General features: G+C 37.4%; 1 protein-coding gene across 1 annotated transcript; it reads left to right on the top strand.

Moving 5' to 3' along the window:
- The first annotated feature begins 66 nt into the window (after positions 1 to 66).
- Positions 67 to 11,203, top strand: TSTD3 (thiosulfate sulfurtransferase like domain containing 3). Its single transcript, XM_001503886.5, has 4 exons — positions 67 to 248; positions 6,724 to 6,897; positions 6,995 to 7,154; positions 8,499 to 11,203. Exons 1-4 carry the CDS (start codon positions 176 to 178, stop codon positions 8,569 to 8,571), a joined length of 480 nt encoding a protein of 159 aa, XP_001503936.1. The 5' UTR covers positions 67 to 175; the 3' UTR covers positions 8,572 to 11,203.
- The last annotated feature ends 3,880 nt before the right edge of the window (positions 11,204 to 15,083 follow it).

The following is a 15,083-nucleotide window of genomic DNA, read 5'->3' on the forward strand; positions in this document are numbered from 1 at the left end:
ATGAAGCAGGGCTCCTTTTGGTCAGCGATTCCGCCTTGTGGCACTACCCGGTCCGGCCGGCGCCTGGCTGGAGGGCGCTCAAGAGCCCGGCGCGGCTGGCCCGGCGGCCGGAGGAGGAGGAAGACGGGCCGGAGGAGGAAGTGGTCAGTGGCCGACGGGCGCGAGCTAGCTGGCGATGGTGCCGCTGCGGCTGCTGCTGTGGAGTGCGCGCTGGGCGATCCTCGGGTCCGCCGACTCTGCGCTCTGGGGTGAGCTCGGTGGTCCCTGGGGAAAGGAAGAGCACCTAACCTGGAACACCGGGGAAGGGATGGCATTGGGGTTGCTCGATTCTTTAGGCTTCCACTTAAGAGTCAGATCCATTACTCTTGGTACGTGGGGTTGTAACACCTATTTGCAGTTCTTGTTCCTGCAGATCCCAAACTACTGGGGTCTGGGGCTGCCCTCGGGGACGCAGGGAGAGGGGTAAACATTGCTCATGGGAGCTCGCGTGGGAAGGCTTGTATAAGGGTATTGATGCTTGACTGAGCCATGAAGGTCAATTCGGGACTCGGAAAAACGAGCCAGATGGCCAGTTCCGGCCTGGGAGAGCCACAATGAGTAGCCCAGGCTTGTGAGTTACACATGTCACCGACGAGAGAGCATGGCTCATAGCTTGACGGAGCAGTCACGTAGAATTACAACGTTAGAGCCAGAAAAGTACCGCCCCTGACTTTACAGACGGAAGCAGAAGCCAGAGAAGTGAAGGTGGTTAGTGGAAGCATTAGATCTAGAACTCAGAGCAGGTCTCAGTCCCTTCTCTTTGCTTTACGTGCTGCCTCTCCTTTAGCAACAACTTTTATTTTTGGGTGCGTGGACATGGGCCCGGGCGTAACACTCTGCACCACTTCTTCCAGTTTTTATTCCGTTTTAACTGTTGGTACATACTCTGTAGTTTAAGATGTGCTTTTCTATGCACATCTTAACCAATGCAAATTGGTTTTTCCTTTATACTACAGTCATTTCTTGAACATCTAATCTGCCAGGCCTCTTGTGGGGATACAGCCGCTGCAGTTCGCTCAACCATTTTGGGGGGAGACAGACACAAAGGAAATAATCACCACAGACAGCCCAGTCGAGTGAGACTGCAGTGGAAAGAACTGGCTCTACCTGAGTTGCAGAAAATGTTAGAGAAAAGGTGCCTTTTTCATTTAAAAAGGTCTACCAGTAATACATGATTATATTCTCATTACATTAAAACAAACAATGAAGCACAGTGTAAGTCCCTCTTTATACACCCTCCCCATGCCGCTCTCCTCCCTGGATGTGGTTTGGTACACATCCTTCTAAACAATTTTCCATGAGTATACAGAAAGAAATGTAGACATAAAAATACTACATATATAATCTGTATGTTATATATATAATATAAATTTATATTATAAATCATATGTATATAATGTGACCTACTGTGCACACTTTACTGTAATTTTTTCTCCCTTAGGTATTCAGAGGCTTTCCATGGCAGCATTTTTAACGCTTTTAACCACTGCATACATTCCATAATATGGGTGTCTACAGTTTATTTAGACAGTCCCCTATTGATGGATATTTTGGTTTCCGATTTTTTGCTCCTATAAAAAAAGTTCTTCCATAATTATCATGGTACATGCCTCTTTGTGTGTTTGTACAAGTATTTTACTAGAATAGATACCTGGAAGTGGAATTGTTGAATCAAAGGGGTGACAAGTGACATTTAACTGGGTCTTAAAGGAGAGTAAGAATGTGCCAGGTAGAAAGGAGAGAGAAAGATATTCCTTCTAGAAGGAATGGTGTGCATAAATCATGACGGAAAGGCAGAAATAAATATTTATTCATTGTACTGTATGGATTATTTAAACCTCACAGCAACTTTAAAGGTTAAATAACATTATTCCCATTTTACAAATAAGAAACTTAAGTCCCAGAGAGTTCGAGTGATCTGCCCAGGGTTGCAGCACTAAGTGGGCAGCCAGGATTTGAACCTGGTTTATCTGACTCTGAAATTTCTGCTGTTTCAACCATAAAAATGTAGTTTGAGCACATGCATACTTTTGATCAGGCTGGAGGGTAGAGTAATTGGGGCAGTGGAGGAATGTGACGGAGGAGAAGGTTTGGTAAGTTACCGGGTAAGGTGGAATGAAGGGCATTATTTACATACTAAGGAGCTTGGACTCTACCCTGTAATGTAGGCTGAAGGGAGTACCCAGGTGAGGCTAGATTCACCAGTTGGAAAGAGCAAAATTGGAGTTTGTTCAAAGATTAGGTTCAAAAAGCCGAAAATCAGGCATAGTCTGCATGACTCATGAAAATTGCCCCAGAGAACCACACATCATCTCTCAATAAAAACAGCCAGTTTTTCTTCAGTGTGGGAACAGATCAGAGTTTCTTTGATTGAGAAGTGGCTGATTTACAAGTGCATGGAGGCCATGTTGTACAAAAAAATGCACTATTGCTTTAAATGAAAAATGAGCGAGGAGTAGAGGCTCATACACTAAGAGGCTTGGGAGAGCTGACTCATTAAGGGAACATACTTGCTTCAGGTTTTTGCTCAGGGGAAAGGCTGGAAATCTAGTCTTCACTGATGGATCACACACCGTGTTCTCTCCCTACCCCAAGAGGAGTATAACTGAATTAGAGAAGGTTAAAAGTCAGTTTGATATGAGTCCACTATGCAAGAAAACCTTAGCTATCTTTGATTCAGTTACACAGCTTACATGCTGTGATTGTGTTTCCCAATGGCTAAGTGCCACAGTCTTGAGTTTAACCTAATTTTTCAAGTTACCGTAGTGTCCCTATTGCTAACAATGTGGAACAGCAACAAGTGTGAAATTCAGCTGCTGGCCCTTTATTTTCTGGGAATTCACAAAACAGCTAGTTGAATGAGAAATAATTTGATTCCAGGTGTTTTAAGATCTAATGTTGTAGACAAAAATGCACCAACTTTCAAAATCTGAAGAGGAAGAGGAAGCCTGTATTATTTTTTAAATTTATTTATTGTGGTAAAATATGTATAACATAAAATTCACCATTTTAACCAGTTTTGAGTGTATAATTCACTGGCATTAATTATATTCACAATGTTGTGCAACCATCACCACTATCTATTTCAAAAATTCTCATCACCCCAACAGAAGCTCCGTACTCATTAAGCAATAACTCCCCATCCCGCCTCCCTCCAACCACTGGTAACCTCTACCCTACTTTCTGTTTCTGTGAATGTATCTATTCTAGACATTTCACATAAGTGGAATCATAATATATTTGTCCATTTGTGTCTGGATTATTTCACTTAGCATAATGTTTTCAGTGTTGTAATTTCATGTTGTAGTATGTGTCTGAACTTCATCCCTTTGTATGACTGAATAATATCCCATTGTATGTATATGCCACATTTTGTGTATCCATTCCTCTCTTGATGAACACTCAGGTTGTTACCACCTTTTGGCTATTGTGAATAATGCTGCTATGAGCATCGGTGTACAAGAATCTGGTTGAGTCCCTGTTTTCAATTTTTTGGGGGTACATACCATAGAGTGGAATGCCTGGGAAACCTGTATTTTTAAACTATTATAGGTACATGTTCATTTTTGCTTTCAGTGAGAAAGACAAATGAAAATATTAAAGTGTATGGTTTTTACAAGAAGATATGTTTTTTCGAACTTACTTTTGGCTTTTCTTAACTGCTTAATAAATGGAACCGCTAGGCATTTATTTTGGCCTATGGGCACTGCAAAAAATTTACTAAGACATTAAAGGCATCGTGAACCAAGAAAGTTTGGGAATGTCTGGCTTATACACAGTGTTCTCCAATAATTTTTTTAAATTTAATACTATATTTTGGACAACTTACATTAAATAATATTCCATTGTATAAATGTACCACTTGTAATATAACCATTCCCTTACTGATAAGCTTCCAGCTAATTTCCATTTTTCAATATTACAGAGACTGCTGCCAAATAATGTATTTATACATGTATACATTTGTATGTATTCATGCTAATACTCCTGTAGGATAATTCCTAAAATTGTGAGGTAAAAAAGATATACATACTTAAAAAGTTACTACTGCTAAATTTCCCTTTCAAAAGGTTTTAACATTACGCACTCCTAATAATGTGTGAGTACCAATGTTCTCATATCCTCACCAATATTATCAATCCTTTTAATATTTACAAATCTGACAAAATTCTAAAGTTTTGTTTAAATCTTGCATTTCCTTAATAAGTGGTGAGATTGGGCATTGGACGTCTTTTCACATTTTATTGGCCATTTGTATTTCTAATGTCGATTCCCTGTTCTTGTTTTGACCATTATTCTATTGAGATTTTTGTCCTTTTCCTATTTATTTGTATGAGCTCTATTTTATTGATACTCATCTTTTGTTGTTTCTATTTTACAAATATCTTCTTCCTGCCTGCCACTTGTTTTCTGATTGTTCACTGTGGTTTTCCCATATATAAATTTAGTATTTTTAATGAGGTCAAATCTTTATGACTTCTGAGTTTTTGTATTGTGTTTAGAATGGCCTTCTCATCCCCAAATTTAAATAATCTGCTCTTGTTTTCTATTATTTTAAGTTATTAACTTTTAGGTTTAAATTTAAATTTATTTACATGTAAGGAATGAGGTAATAATCTGCTTAAAGTTTCTTCCTGATGGCAAGCTGTTGCCCTACATATTTATTGAATAAAATATAATTTCCCCATTAATCTGAAATATCACTGTTACCACATACTGAATTCTCATGGATGGTATATTGTGGTCCCATAAATCTTTTCCTATACCAGTTTTACACGGTTTAAACCAATTTCACTTTATAATATATTTAATATTTTAAACAAATTTTGAAGCATTATCATAGTGGTCATTTTGTTGTGAAATACGAACATTAATAACTTGTTTTTGCTTTTATTTTTAAAATCTTTTCAGGTTTTTTTCAATTTTTAAAATATAATTTTAGACCTACAGGAAAGTTGCAAAAGCAAATGTTGTTCCCTTTATTCTTACTTACCCAACTTCCCCTAATGTCAACATCTTACATGGTATAATTATTGAAACCAGGAAATTAATATTGATATAACACTAGTAACTAATCCACAGACCTTATTTAAATTTCACCAGTTTTCCCACTGATGGCTTTTATAGTCCTACATCCAATCCAGGATCCTACATTGTATTCACTTGTCGTGTCTCTTTAGTCTGCTTCAATCTGTGACAGTTCCACAGTCTTTGTCTTTCATGACCTTGACACTTTTAAGAGTGCTGGTTATTTTAGAGATTGAGTGAGCATATCTTCTGATTAGATTCAGGGTATGCTTTTTGGCAAGAATGCTAGGGAAGTACTGTTGTGCTCAGTGCATCATATTAGAGGGTACATGTTGTCAACATATCTTATTGCTACTGAAGTGATCTTAAATGATTGGTTATTTTTTTATTTTTTGGATTCACAACAGGTAGAACTTTAATGGATGTTTAGTAAAGGCTTCTCATCTAAAGTCAGTTTTCCATCTTTTTCCAAGTGGTTCAAGCTGGCAGCACTTGCCACTCCATTGGATAGTTAGTAATTAGTAAGTATCTGGTGGGGAGATACTATTCCGTGTCTCATCATATTTTCACCCCCTAAATCTAGCAGCTACCAATAGTCCTTGCCTGCAACAGTTATTACTGGGGTGTTTCCTTAATGATAATTTTGTTTCCATCATTTCTTCTACATTTATCAATTGAAATAATGCCTTCTTCCCACTTATTTATTTACTCGATTATATCCTTACATCAGTATGGACTCGTGGATTTATTTTATTTTATGAGTTATTATCCAGTACCATATTATGTTTTCAATTATTTAATAGAGATAGAAACAGTGCCATTAAGGACTTATAAGGGCGGGGGCCAGCCTGGTGGCTCAGCGGTTAAGTGCGGCCGTTCCACTTGGGTGGCCCTGGGTCCGCCGGTTCGGATCCCAGGTGCGCACATGTGCCTGTACGCACCGCTTGTCAAGCCGTGCTGTGGTGGGCATTCCACATATAAAGCAGAGGAAGATGGGCACGGATGTTAGCTTAGGGCCTGTCTTCCTCAGCAAAAAGAGGAGGATTGGTGGCAGATGTTAGCTCAGGGCTCATCTTCCTCAAAAGAAAAAAGACTTACAAGGGTAGTTTCAGATGTAAGGTCCTTACATCTAACATGGCTTATTATCTTCTCTTGCAAGGGGAAATGAAATTAAAATTTTCTTTATATTGTAACTCGGAGTAGGGTAAGATTTACAAATTATTTGCACAATTCTGTTACCAAATGCTGAATGTATACTTACAAGCTTCCTCCAATTAAGGGGCTTGGAGAGAGTAGAATATGACACTGGCACAAAGTCAAAAAAAAAGGTCAATTATAGTTAGCTGGCTGGAACCAGGGGAAAATTTCCTTTGACCCACCTTTTCCAGATATTGATAGCGATGTCATTTTGAAGTGTTCTGGTGCCAGTAAGGAGAACGATGTTATGAGAACACGGACACACAGCAAGGGGTGAGAACACCTCTGACTAGCAAATGAGGTGGAAAAGATGGGTAGAGGAAAAAAAGCACGGAGCAGACTGAACTGGGCATCTGCAACTTAGATTTTATATAAATTTGGTGCTGCATTCCTTGCCCGGTGCTGCCGGCCTGCCCATTTGGCATTTTGAAGATGCCTAAATTATTTTATTCTTTCCAGGTGTCAAGTCAATAAAAGGAAGCTGCCACAATTTTTGTACTGCTGTTTCTGAAGATGTCACTTACGAGGAACTTAAAAACCGGTTGAATTCCAAAAGCATTATGTTAATTGATGTTAGAGAGAAATGGGAAATTCTTGAGTATGGAAAAATCCCCGGGTCTGTCAATATACCATGTAAGTGACACATGTCTTAAACTGATTCATTAAAAAAAATCTATTCAATAAAATTTACTGTATAAAGTTTAATTGAAATTCTTAACATTTCTTTCAGTGGCTGAGGTAAGTGAAGCTCTCCAGATGAACCCAAAAGCCTTCCACGAGAAGTACAACGAAGCAAAGCCGTCCAGATCGGACAGGCTAGTGTTTTCGTGTGTAGCTGGAGTGAGAAGCAAGAAGGCTCTGGACACAGCAATATCTCTGGGCTTTAGCAGGTGCGTAGATGAAGGATAAAAATGGCTTCAAGAATGTGTATCGCAATGTTTCATAGGTACTGCAGTCCCCCCTTATCCGCAGGGGATATGTTCCGAGACCCCCAGTGTGTGTCTAAAACTGGATGGTACTGAGCCCTATATATACTGTTTATTTCCTATGCATACATACCTATGATAAAATTTAATTTATAAATTAGGTACAGTAAGTGATTAACAATAACTAATAGGAAAATTGAACAGTTATAACAATATACTGTAATAAAAGATATGTGAATGTGGCATCTTTCAGTGCAAAACTATTCCTGAATCTGTGTATCCATCCCTTACTTGCAATAAGCAGCTTGGTGTGGACTCGTTTCAGGGGACCCCTTGCTGAAGTCTTTGTATGGGCTCAGTGCTTCCTGGCACAACACATTACTGTCAGTTGGAACCCATCTTCTGTTCCTGTCTTCCACGCACAAATTTAGTGCCTTTTCCATCTCAACTAAGCACTTATCACACACTGTGGCCATTAACTTTTATAGTTTGAGGTGCAACAGCAAAACTAGCATGAATTTCTCTTTCCTTCTTCACAGTTTCACAGATAGAAGATTCATTCTTACTGCAGATCTTAGCAGCCTCAGCATATGACTTTTTATTTCTCTATTAAGTCAAGAACTTTCACCTTTTCACTTAAAGGAAGTACTTTATGGCTTCTCTTTGGCCTATCCGAATTGCCAGCATCACTACTCTTGTGCTTGGGGCCATTATTAAAATAAAGGGTTACATTATTATATTAAAATTTAAAAAAGGGTTACTTGAACACAAGCACTGTGATATCATGACAGTCGATTTGATAACCTAGACGGCTACTAAGTTTCTAACAGGCAGGTAGCGTTTACAGCGTGGACACGCTGGACAAAGGGATCACTGATGACCTGGGTGGGACAGCGCAAGATTTCATCACCCTATTCAGAATGGCTCACAGTTTAAAACTTATGAATTATTTCTGCAATTTTCCATTTAATATTTTTGGATCACAGTTGACTACAGGTAGCTGAAACCACAGAAAGCAAAACTGTGGATCAGGGGGGACTATTGTATTACATTTTTATTAGTCTACTGAAAAATTTCTTCTAATTACCATGTTAGTAATGGCAGGATAGCGAGACTAAGAGCCTCTACCTTTTCATCCTACTCAAATGTAACACAATCTTTTAAATAGGCTTAAAGTCTAAATAGTATGGTGAGTAGCCATTGCATCTCTAAACCTCTACAGTTCTTATCTCTGAAGTTCCTATCAACCTTGTGTTATAAAGCAGGAGAAAATATCTATAGTACTAACTATTTGATTTATGTTTTCAGTGCTCAACACTATGCTGGAGGATGGAAGGAATGGGCAACCTATGAATGTTCAGAGAAGAAAGAAAGAAATTGAATTTTGGAATACAAGCTGGCTCCTTCCTTGTGTACATGCAGCCTATTATAGTGGAATGAGCAAAAGAATAAAAATCTAGCCCTGGCACCTAGCATTGGCTACTGGGAAGGGGATTGTGTATAAGTCGATTAATTGTTGAATCTTTTTCTCAACTGTAGATTTCTCCCTGCCTACTTCCAAAGGCTATTGAGGATTGAAATAATGTATGTGACTTGCCATGGAAATATAAGGGCTGATATTCTAATTTTTAAATAGTTTAGTATAGTTCAATAGTATTCCAAAAGACCAGGTTGCTTGTATTACCTAATCATAACGTGTGACCATTTGTATTAGGACAGCTTCTATTCATCGAAGAGCTACCAGTAGATTAACAGACTTGACCTTAAAACACCAAGAATCTGGGATCCAGAAAAGTAGGTGAAATATGAACAATGAAAATACATTAACAGCATCCAAAGACTTATGGTAGTGTTGTGACCAGAAGGGGAGTGATATAATTTGCAATTTTAAAAACTAATATGATGTATGGGGGTAGAAATCAGAACAGTGGTTGCTTCTGTGGAGGGAAGGAAATTAACTGGAAAAGGCAAGAAGTAAATTTCTAGGGTGATGGAAATGCTCTATATGTTGACTGAGGTATTAGTACATAGGTATATACATTTATCAAAATTCATTGAACACAAAAATATACATTTTTCTATAATTTATCTCAATTAAAGAACAATTAAAATAGAAAAAAAGTTAAATGTAAATGACTCCCACTAGCATGAATATATTTCCTTGTAATGTTAAGTCCTACACTTGTTAGTGCACTGATGGTAAAACAAATCTGTGCTTTCTTCCGTCTGCCTCTTCAGACCCATCTGATTTTAGTGTCACTTAACGTTAGTTGTTCAGATCATATAAGGCCTAGCAAGTAACTACAAGGACTTGATTTGTCCTAAGTGATATATTAAGCCACTGGAGAATTTGGCATAGGGACGTGATGGGATCATCTTGAACTCCCATTTCTGATAATGTCAGTCTAGTTTCTAGCAGAGCAAACTCCCTACAAGAACTAGAAAAGCTGGAAAATATACACACATATTACACACACACACACTTTTCAATGTTGGTTCATCCTCTGAGGCTTTCCTCCTCCCTGAGACCATGGCTCTTCAAATCCTTGCTGCCTGAGTAATTCTGTCATGCCTTTAAGCAGATTTTGTTTATATATTTATATAAACAAGGATTACCAGGGCAAATATACTAAGGCAGTGAGGATTTGAGGAGCTACAATCTCACAGAGATGGAAACTGTAGAGAGTGGGCCCACACCGAAGTACTAGGCCCATCAAGGAACAGCAGCCTGGGTAAGGAGCCTGGGTAAACACACCAGGCTTTTAGTTGGACCCCCTGAAAAGCTATACTCTGAGTAGAGGTGAACCAGAAATTGACCAACCCTTATAAACATATAAGACCAGCTTTGAATCAACTAAACGTCTGAATGAATTAAGGTGATCTTTCTCACACTCTGAGGGCCTACCAGAAGTACATCATTTCTTGGAGAAAGATCCCATTATCTAGCTAGAGCAGGGGTTGGCAATAGTAAATACTTGAGGTTTGTGGGCCATAAGGTCTCTGTTGCAACTACTCAACTCTACTACTGTTGCACAAACGCAGCCAGAGACAACATGTGAACAAATGAATGGTGGCTGCGTTCCAATAAAACCATTTATGGCCACTTAGGTTTAAATTTTATGTAAGTTTCATGTGTTGCAAAATATCCTTTTATTTTTCAACCATTTAAAAATATAGCAAACATTCATAGCTGAAAGGCCAGGCAAAAACAGTGGTAGGCAGGATTTGGCCCATGGGGCATGGTTTGCAGAACTCTGAGCCACAGCCACAAATTATCCCTACAGTTTTTCATATATAATGTTCAGAATTCTATAAAAAATCACTAGAAATAGCAGTAAATGGGACCTCATTACTGAAAAATAAGAGAATAAAGAAAACACAATAGAAGCAGATCCACAGATCTACATATTGGAGTTTTCAGACATAGTTTAAAATAATTTTGATTTATATATTCAATAACTTAGATGACAAAGTGGAAAAATTTATTAGAGGAATAGAAACTACCAAAACGTATCAAATAGAATTTCTAAAATTTAAAAATACAATAACCAGAGGCTGGCCTGGTGGCATGGTGGTTGGGTGTGCACGCTCTGCTTCATTGGCCCAGGCTTCACAGGTTTGGATCCCAGGCACAGACCTATACACTGCTCATCAGGCCATGCTGTGGCAGCGTCCCACAAAGACTGGCACAGATTTAGCTCAGGGCCAATCTTCCTCACCAAAACCAAAAAACAAACAAACAAAAACAATAACTGAAATTAACCTAGTAGACGGTAGATGGGTTTAAGAGCAGATTAGACACAGCTGATGAGAAGGATTAATAAAAACAAAAAAACTGAGGTGCACATATTAACATGGATAACTCACAATGTCTAGAGAAAAAAATTACAGAAACATATATGGTACGACATGCAAAATAATTCAGTTTATTTATATATGTACATATATAGTATAAGAGTACATATTTATGTACATTACACTATAAATAAATTATGAGAATAATAAATACCAAATTCAGAATGGTTTCCTTTGTGGGGCGAGAATACTGGAGGCTTTACAATAATATTAACATTTTATTTAGCATGTTTGGTGGATAAACAAACACTTATTATTTTTACCTTTTGCATATATGGGATAAGAACTTAATATCCCCACTTGCAGACACTTAAACCAGATTCTACAATTATAATACCTTTGGATTCCTGATACTTTTTTAAAGAAACAACCTTATGATAAATAACGTATCCTATTTACCCAAATATAACTTCATTTACATCTTTTTGAAGCAGCAAAGGGTTAGTAAATTAATTAGAATATTTTCTATATTAGATCAAACTTATAAAGATGATTTTGTTATTCTAAAATTTAACAAATTATCTATCTTAAATTGCATTGACTTTTACAATAAAACTCTTAAGAGTAAAACCATTACTAAGGTCTGTAACAGATGCCTCAAAATGTAAAAATATAGCATACGATTTACTACATCACTTAACAAGTGGCTGCTTTATTTCAATCATGGGAGAGTATCACTTTTACTCTGATAATTCAAGGGTAGATCAAGTTTTAGAAATGTAGAATAGCCAGATTACATTTCTAAATACTGTATGTACTATAGATTATTTTCATAATGGAATAGAAGATGTCCTAGAAAAAGTGGCAACAGAGGAGAGCCTGAATTCTGGATTAATCCGAGTGTCCCAGGTTTCGTTATTTACATGGTCCTTCTTACCTGCCTTATGATCTCAGTGAGATCCCTTGGACTCTGTGATAATGTACCCTTTTGCTAGCCAGTAAGTATATTCCATAAAAAATACTGGACAGAGGTAGGATCAGCAGCTAACCTGTGAGAAACTCGTATTATTAAAAATAAATGGAAATTGAATGTTTCTCCCACCATCCAGTAAAAATTATTTTTCAGTGTCTAAAAGGACAGCAATTTATTAATGCAAAAATGTAATGTTGTCACCACCTCTTTTCAATGCTACAAGTTTCTCCAGGAGCAAGGCTAAGGAGGGAAAAGGAAAAAGGAGAGAAATTTTAATAAATTATTATTACGGTAGAATCTAGCTGAAGAGCATCCACCTGGGGATAATAATAGTTCTGCCTCATAGTACGGTTTTGAAGATTAAATCCGATAATGCATGTCAAACATTTATATTATGCTGTTTTTATTACTGTGTGAATCAGTACCATATAATTACTTGCCTATAGGCAGTTGATATTTTGGTTGCTATTTGCACTCATTTAACATTAATGGGTAAAGAAGGCAAGTGAAACTTCCAGCTAAACTATCTGGGGGCAGGAATGGCAGTGAGATCTCTTACTTAAAACAGAAAGATAAAGTGAAACTCTGAACAACAAGATACCCGCCCCCTGACCTCACTTGTCTCCAAGAACTCTGACAGCCCAGTTCACACCACCTTAGACAGAAAGCTGGAAGATTTCTCTCTAGAAAAACTGACCTATCCCAAAGAAAAAGCTTCAGAATAGGATTGGGGGTAGGAGGGATGCCTAATGAAGTTTTGTTGCTTACTTCCCCTAATGAAGTCCACCACTGAAGAGTCCTACCCAAGCACAGAGACCTTCCAATTAGCTTTCTCTGTGCCTCTCAAATATGAAGGATCCTGAAGCAATTAAAGCAAGATTCTAACTTGAAAGACTATGACCAAACAGAAAAAAGGAACACCAAGGAGATAGTGTTAATGCAGGAAGCAAAGAAAACTTTAAAACAACCAAAAAACCTAAATTAATATCCTTAGAATGATGAAAACACATTGCACTCTCAAACAAGAACAAGGTGCTACTTAAAAGAAAAAGGAACCTCCAATACACCTTTTCACAAGAAGCTACTAGAGGATATACTCCATTAAAACAAAGGCATAAATAAGCAAAGAAAAAGAAGTATATCCTCCATATCCTGATGCCTAAACAAAAAGATGATGGACTCAAGGAATAATGTCTCCCTGTGAGTGATTTGTGGAATAAATGAATAAATACAAATGATTCTGGTGATAGATTAATAAAAACTCAAAGTAAATTGAGCAAATTACAACCAAGGCAATTACTACGTTCTGAAAGACAAAAATATTCAGAAAGGAAATGTAACCATAGTATTCTACAGAACACAACACTATCTATGCATACTTAATATATATTGAATATGAATTCAACAAAAGTTATACAATCATGAGGATGATAAGAGTAGTAGTCCAACCAGGTTGGGAGGTCATGGGAGAATAGGGGTAGATTTGTGAGAAAGTGAAATCTCCATCTTCCATAGTAGGAAGTTTGTTAGTGTCACTGAGTGGATTCTGACTCCTAGCTACCCTGTGTACAACAAAGAGAGCGGAACCCTGCCTGGTCTTTTTTTCACCATCCCATCATCTTCTGGCAAATGCTAGATCAGACGAATGCTCCATTGCTTTCATGGGTTTTCATGGGCAGTTTTTTCAGAAGTGGGTGGCCAGGTTCTTCTTCCTTGTCTGTCTTAGTCTGGAAGCTCTGTGCAAACCTGTCCACCATGGGTGACCCTGCTGGTATTTGAAATACTGGCAACATAGCTTTCATGTCACAGCAACACAGAGTATGGCAAATGACAGATGAGTAGTGTGGTTCCCTGACTGGGAACTCAGGCTTCAGCGGTGAGAGTACCAAATCTTAACCACAAAACTATCATAGTAGGAGGTTGATAGATAATATTTACAATTGAAAAAAGTTCAAAAGAAACAGTAAAGAAAAAACAAACTGGAGGGTAAGCAGAGGAGGTAGATTGGTGAAATGTTTAAGAGAATGAGCCCAGCTGCCAAGGTTTTAAGAATTAGAATCGAATCGAAGCTCTTGCTAATTACTTGACCTATGATTGCATAAGTTACTTAACTTTCTGTTCTTGGGTTTCCTCATCTCTAAAATGATTGTTCTGAGAATTAAATGCCTTCATAATGTGGAGAGCCTAGAACTTACATGTCACATAGTAAGTGCTCCATAAAAGCTAGAATTATAAGCTTGTTACTTGGAAATGTGGAAGTAACACAAAGCAGAGAAATGACTAAAAGTTGCTCTAAGGAGCAGAAATGAGAGGTAGGGAGAACAGAACACGGGTCTCACATTTTCCTTATGCCTTACAACAGCACTGTCCAATGGAATTATAATGCAAGCCATTATACAGTTTTTAATTTTCTTACATTTAAAAAGGCAAAAGAGGTGAAATTAACTTTAATAGTTTTTTAATTCTTATGTATCTAAAAAATCATTTAAAAAATGTAATTATAAACGAATTAGATATTTTACATTCTTTTGTTTTGTAAGAAGTATCTGAAATCCAACGTGTATTTGTACATTTATAGCATATCTAAATTCAGACTAGCCACATTTGGAGTGTTCAATAGCTACATGTGGCTAGTGGCTATCACTGGACAGTATGCCTATGGTAATATTTGATTTTTAAAAATAATACATATCATCAATGGCTGCTAAATCACAGAAAGAGACAATCAGCCATTATATGCCTCCTGATGGAAGACACTGTTTATAGTAGTCTATAAAAAAAAATTGAACATGAACCTGACAAAGCCTTTAGATTGAATGACCATTTATAGAAAATACAGAGGAGAAAGGAACATGTTAAATGGCATCTCAAGTAAACAGTCAGCAAAATCCATATGAGAAACTCTTAACTGGACAAGCAAACCCAAAAGAGGAATTTAAAAATGAAATAAAGGAGGAATCCATGATTAAAGGATTTATCAATGAATTACAATGTGTGGTCCTTATTTAGATCCTGACTACAATTATTTAACAATTTTTTATGCTATTTATGACATAAAATTTGAATGCTGAATATTTGATATTATGAAATTATTTTAATTCTTTTTATGTAAATAATATTTTTAC

This window comes from Equus caballus, chromosome 10 (genome assembly GCF_041296265.1).
Source record: "Equus caballus isolate H_3958 breed thoroughbred chromosome 10, TB-T2T, whole genome shotgun sequence".
NCBI classification, from domain to species: Eukaryota; Metazoa; Chordata; class Mammalia; order Perissodactyla; family Equidae; genus Equus; species Equus caballus.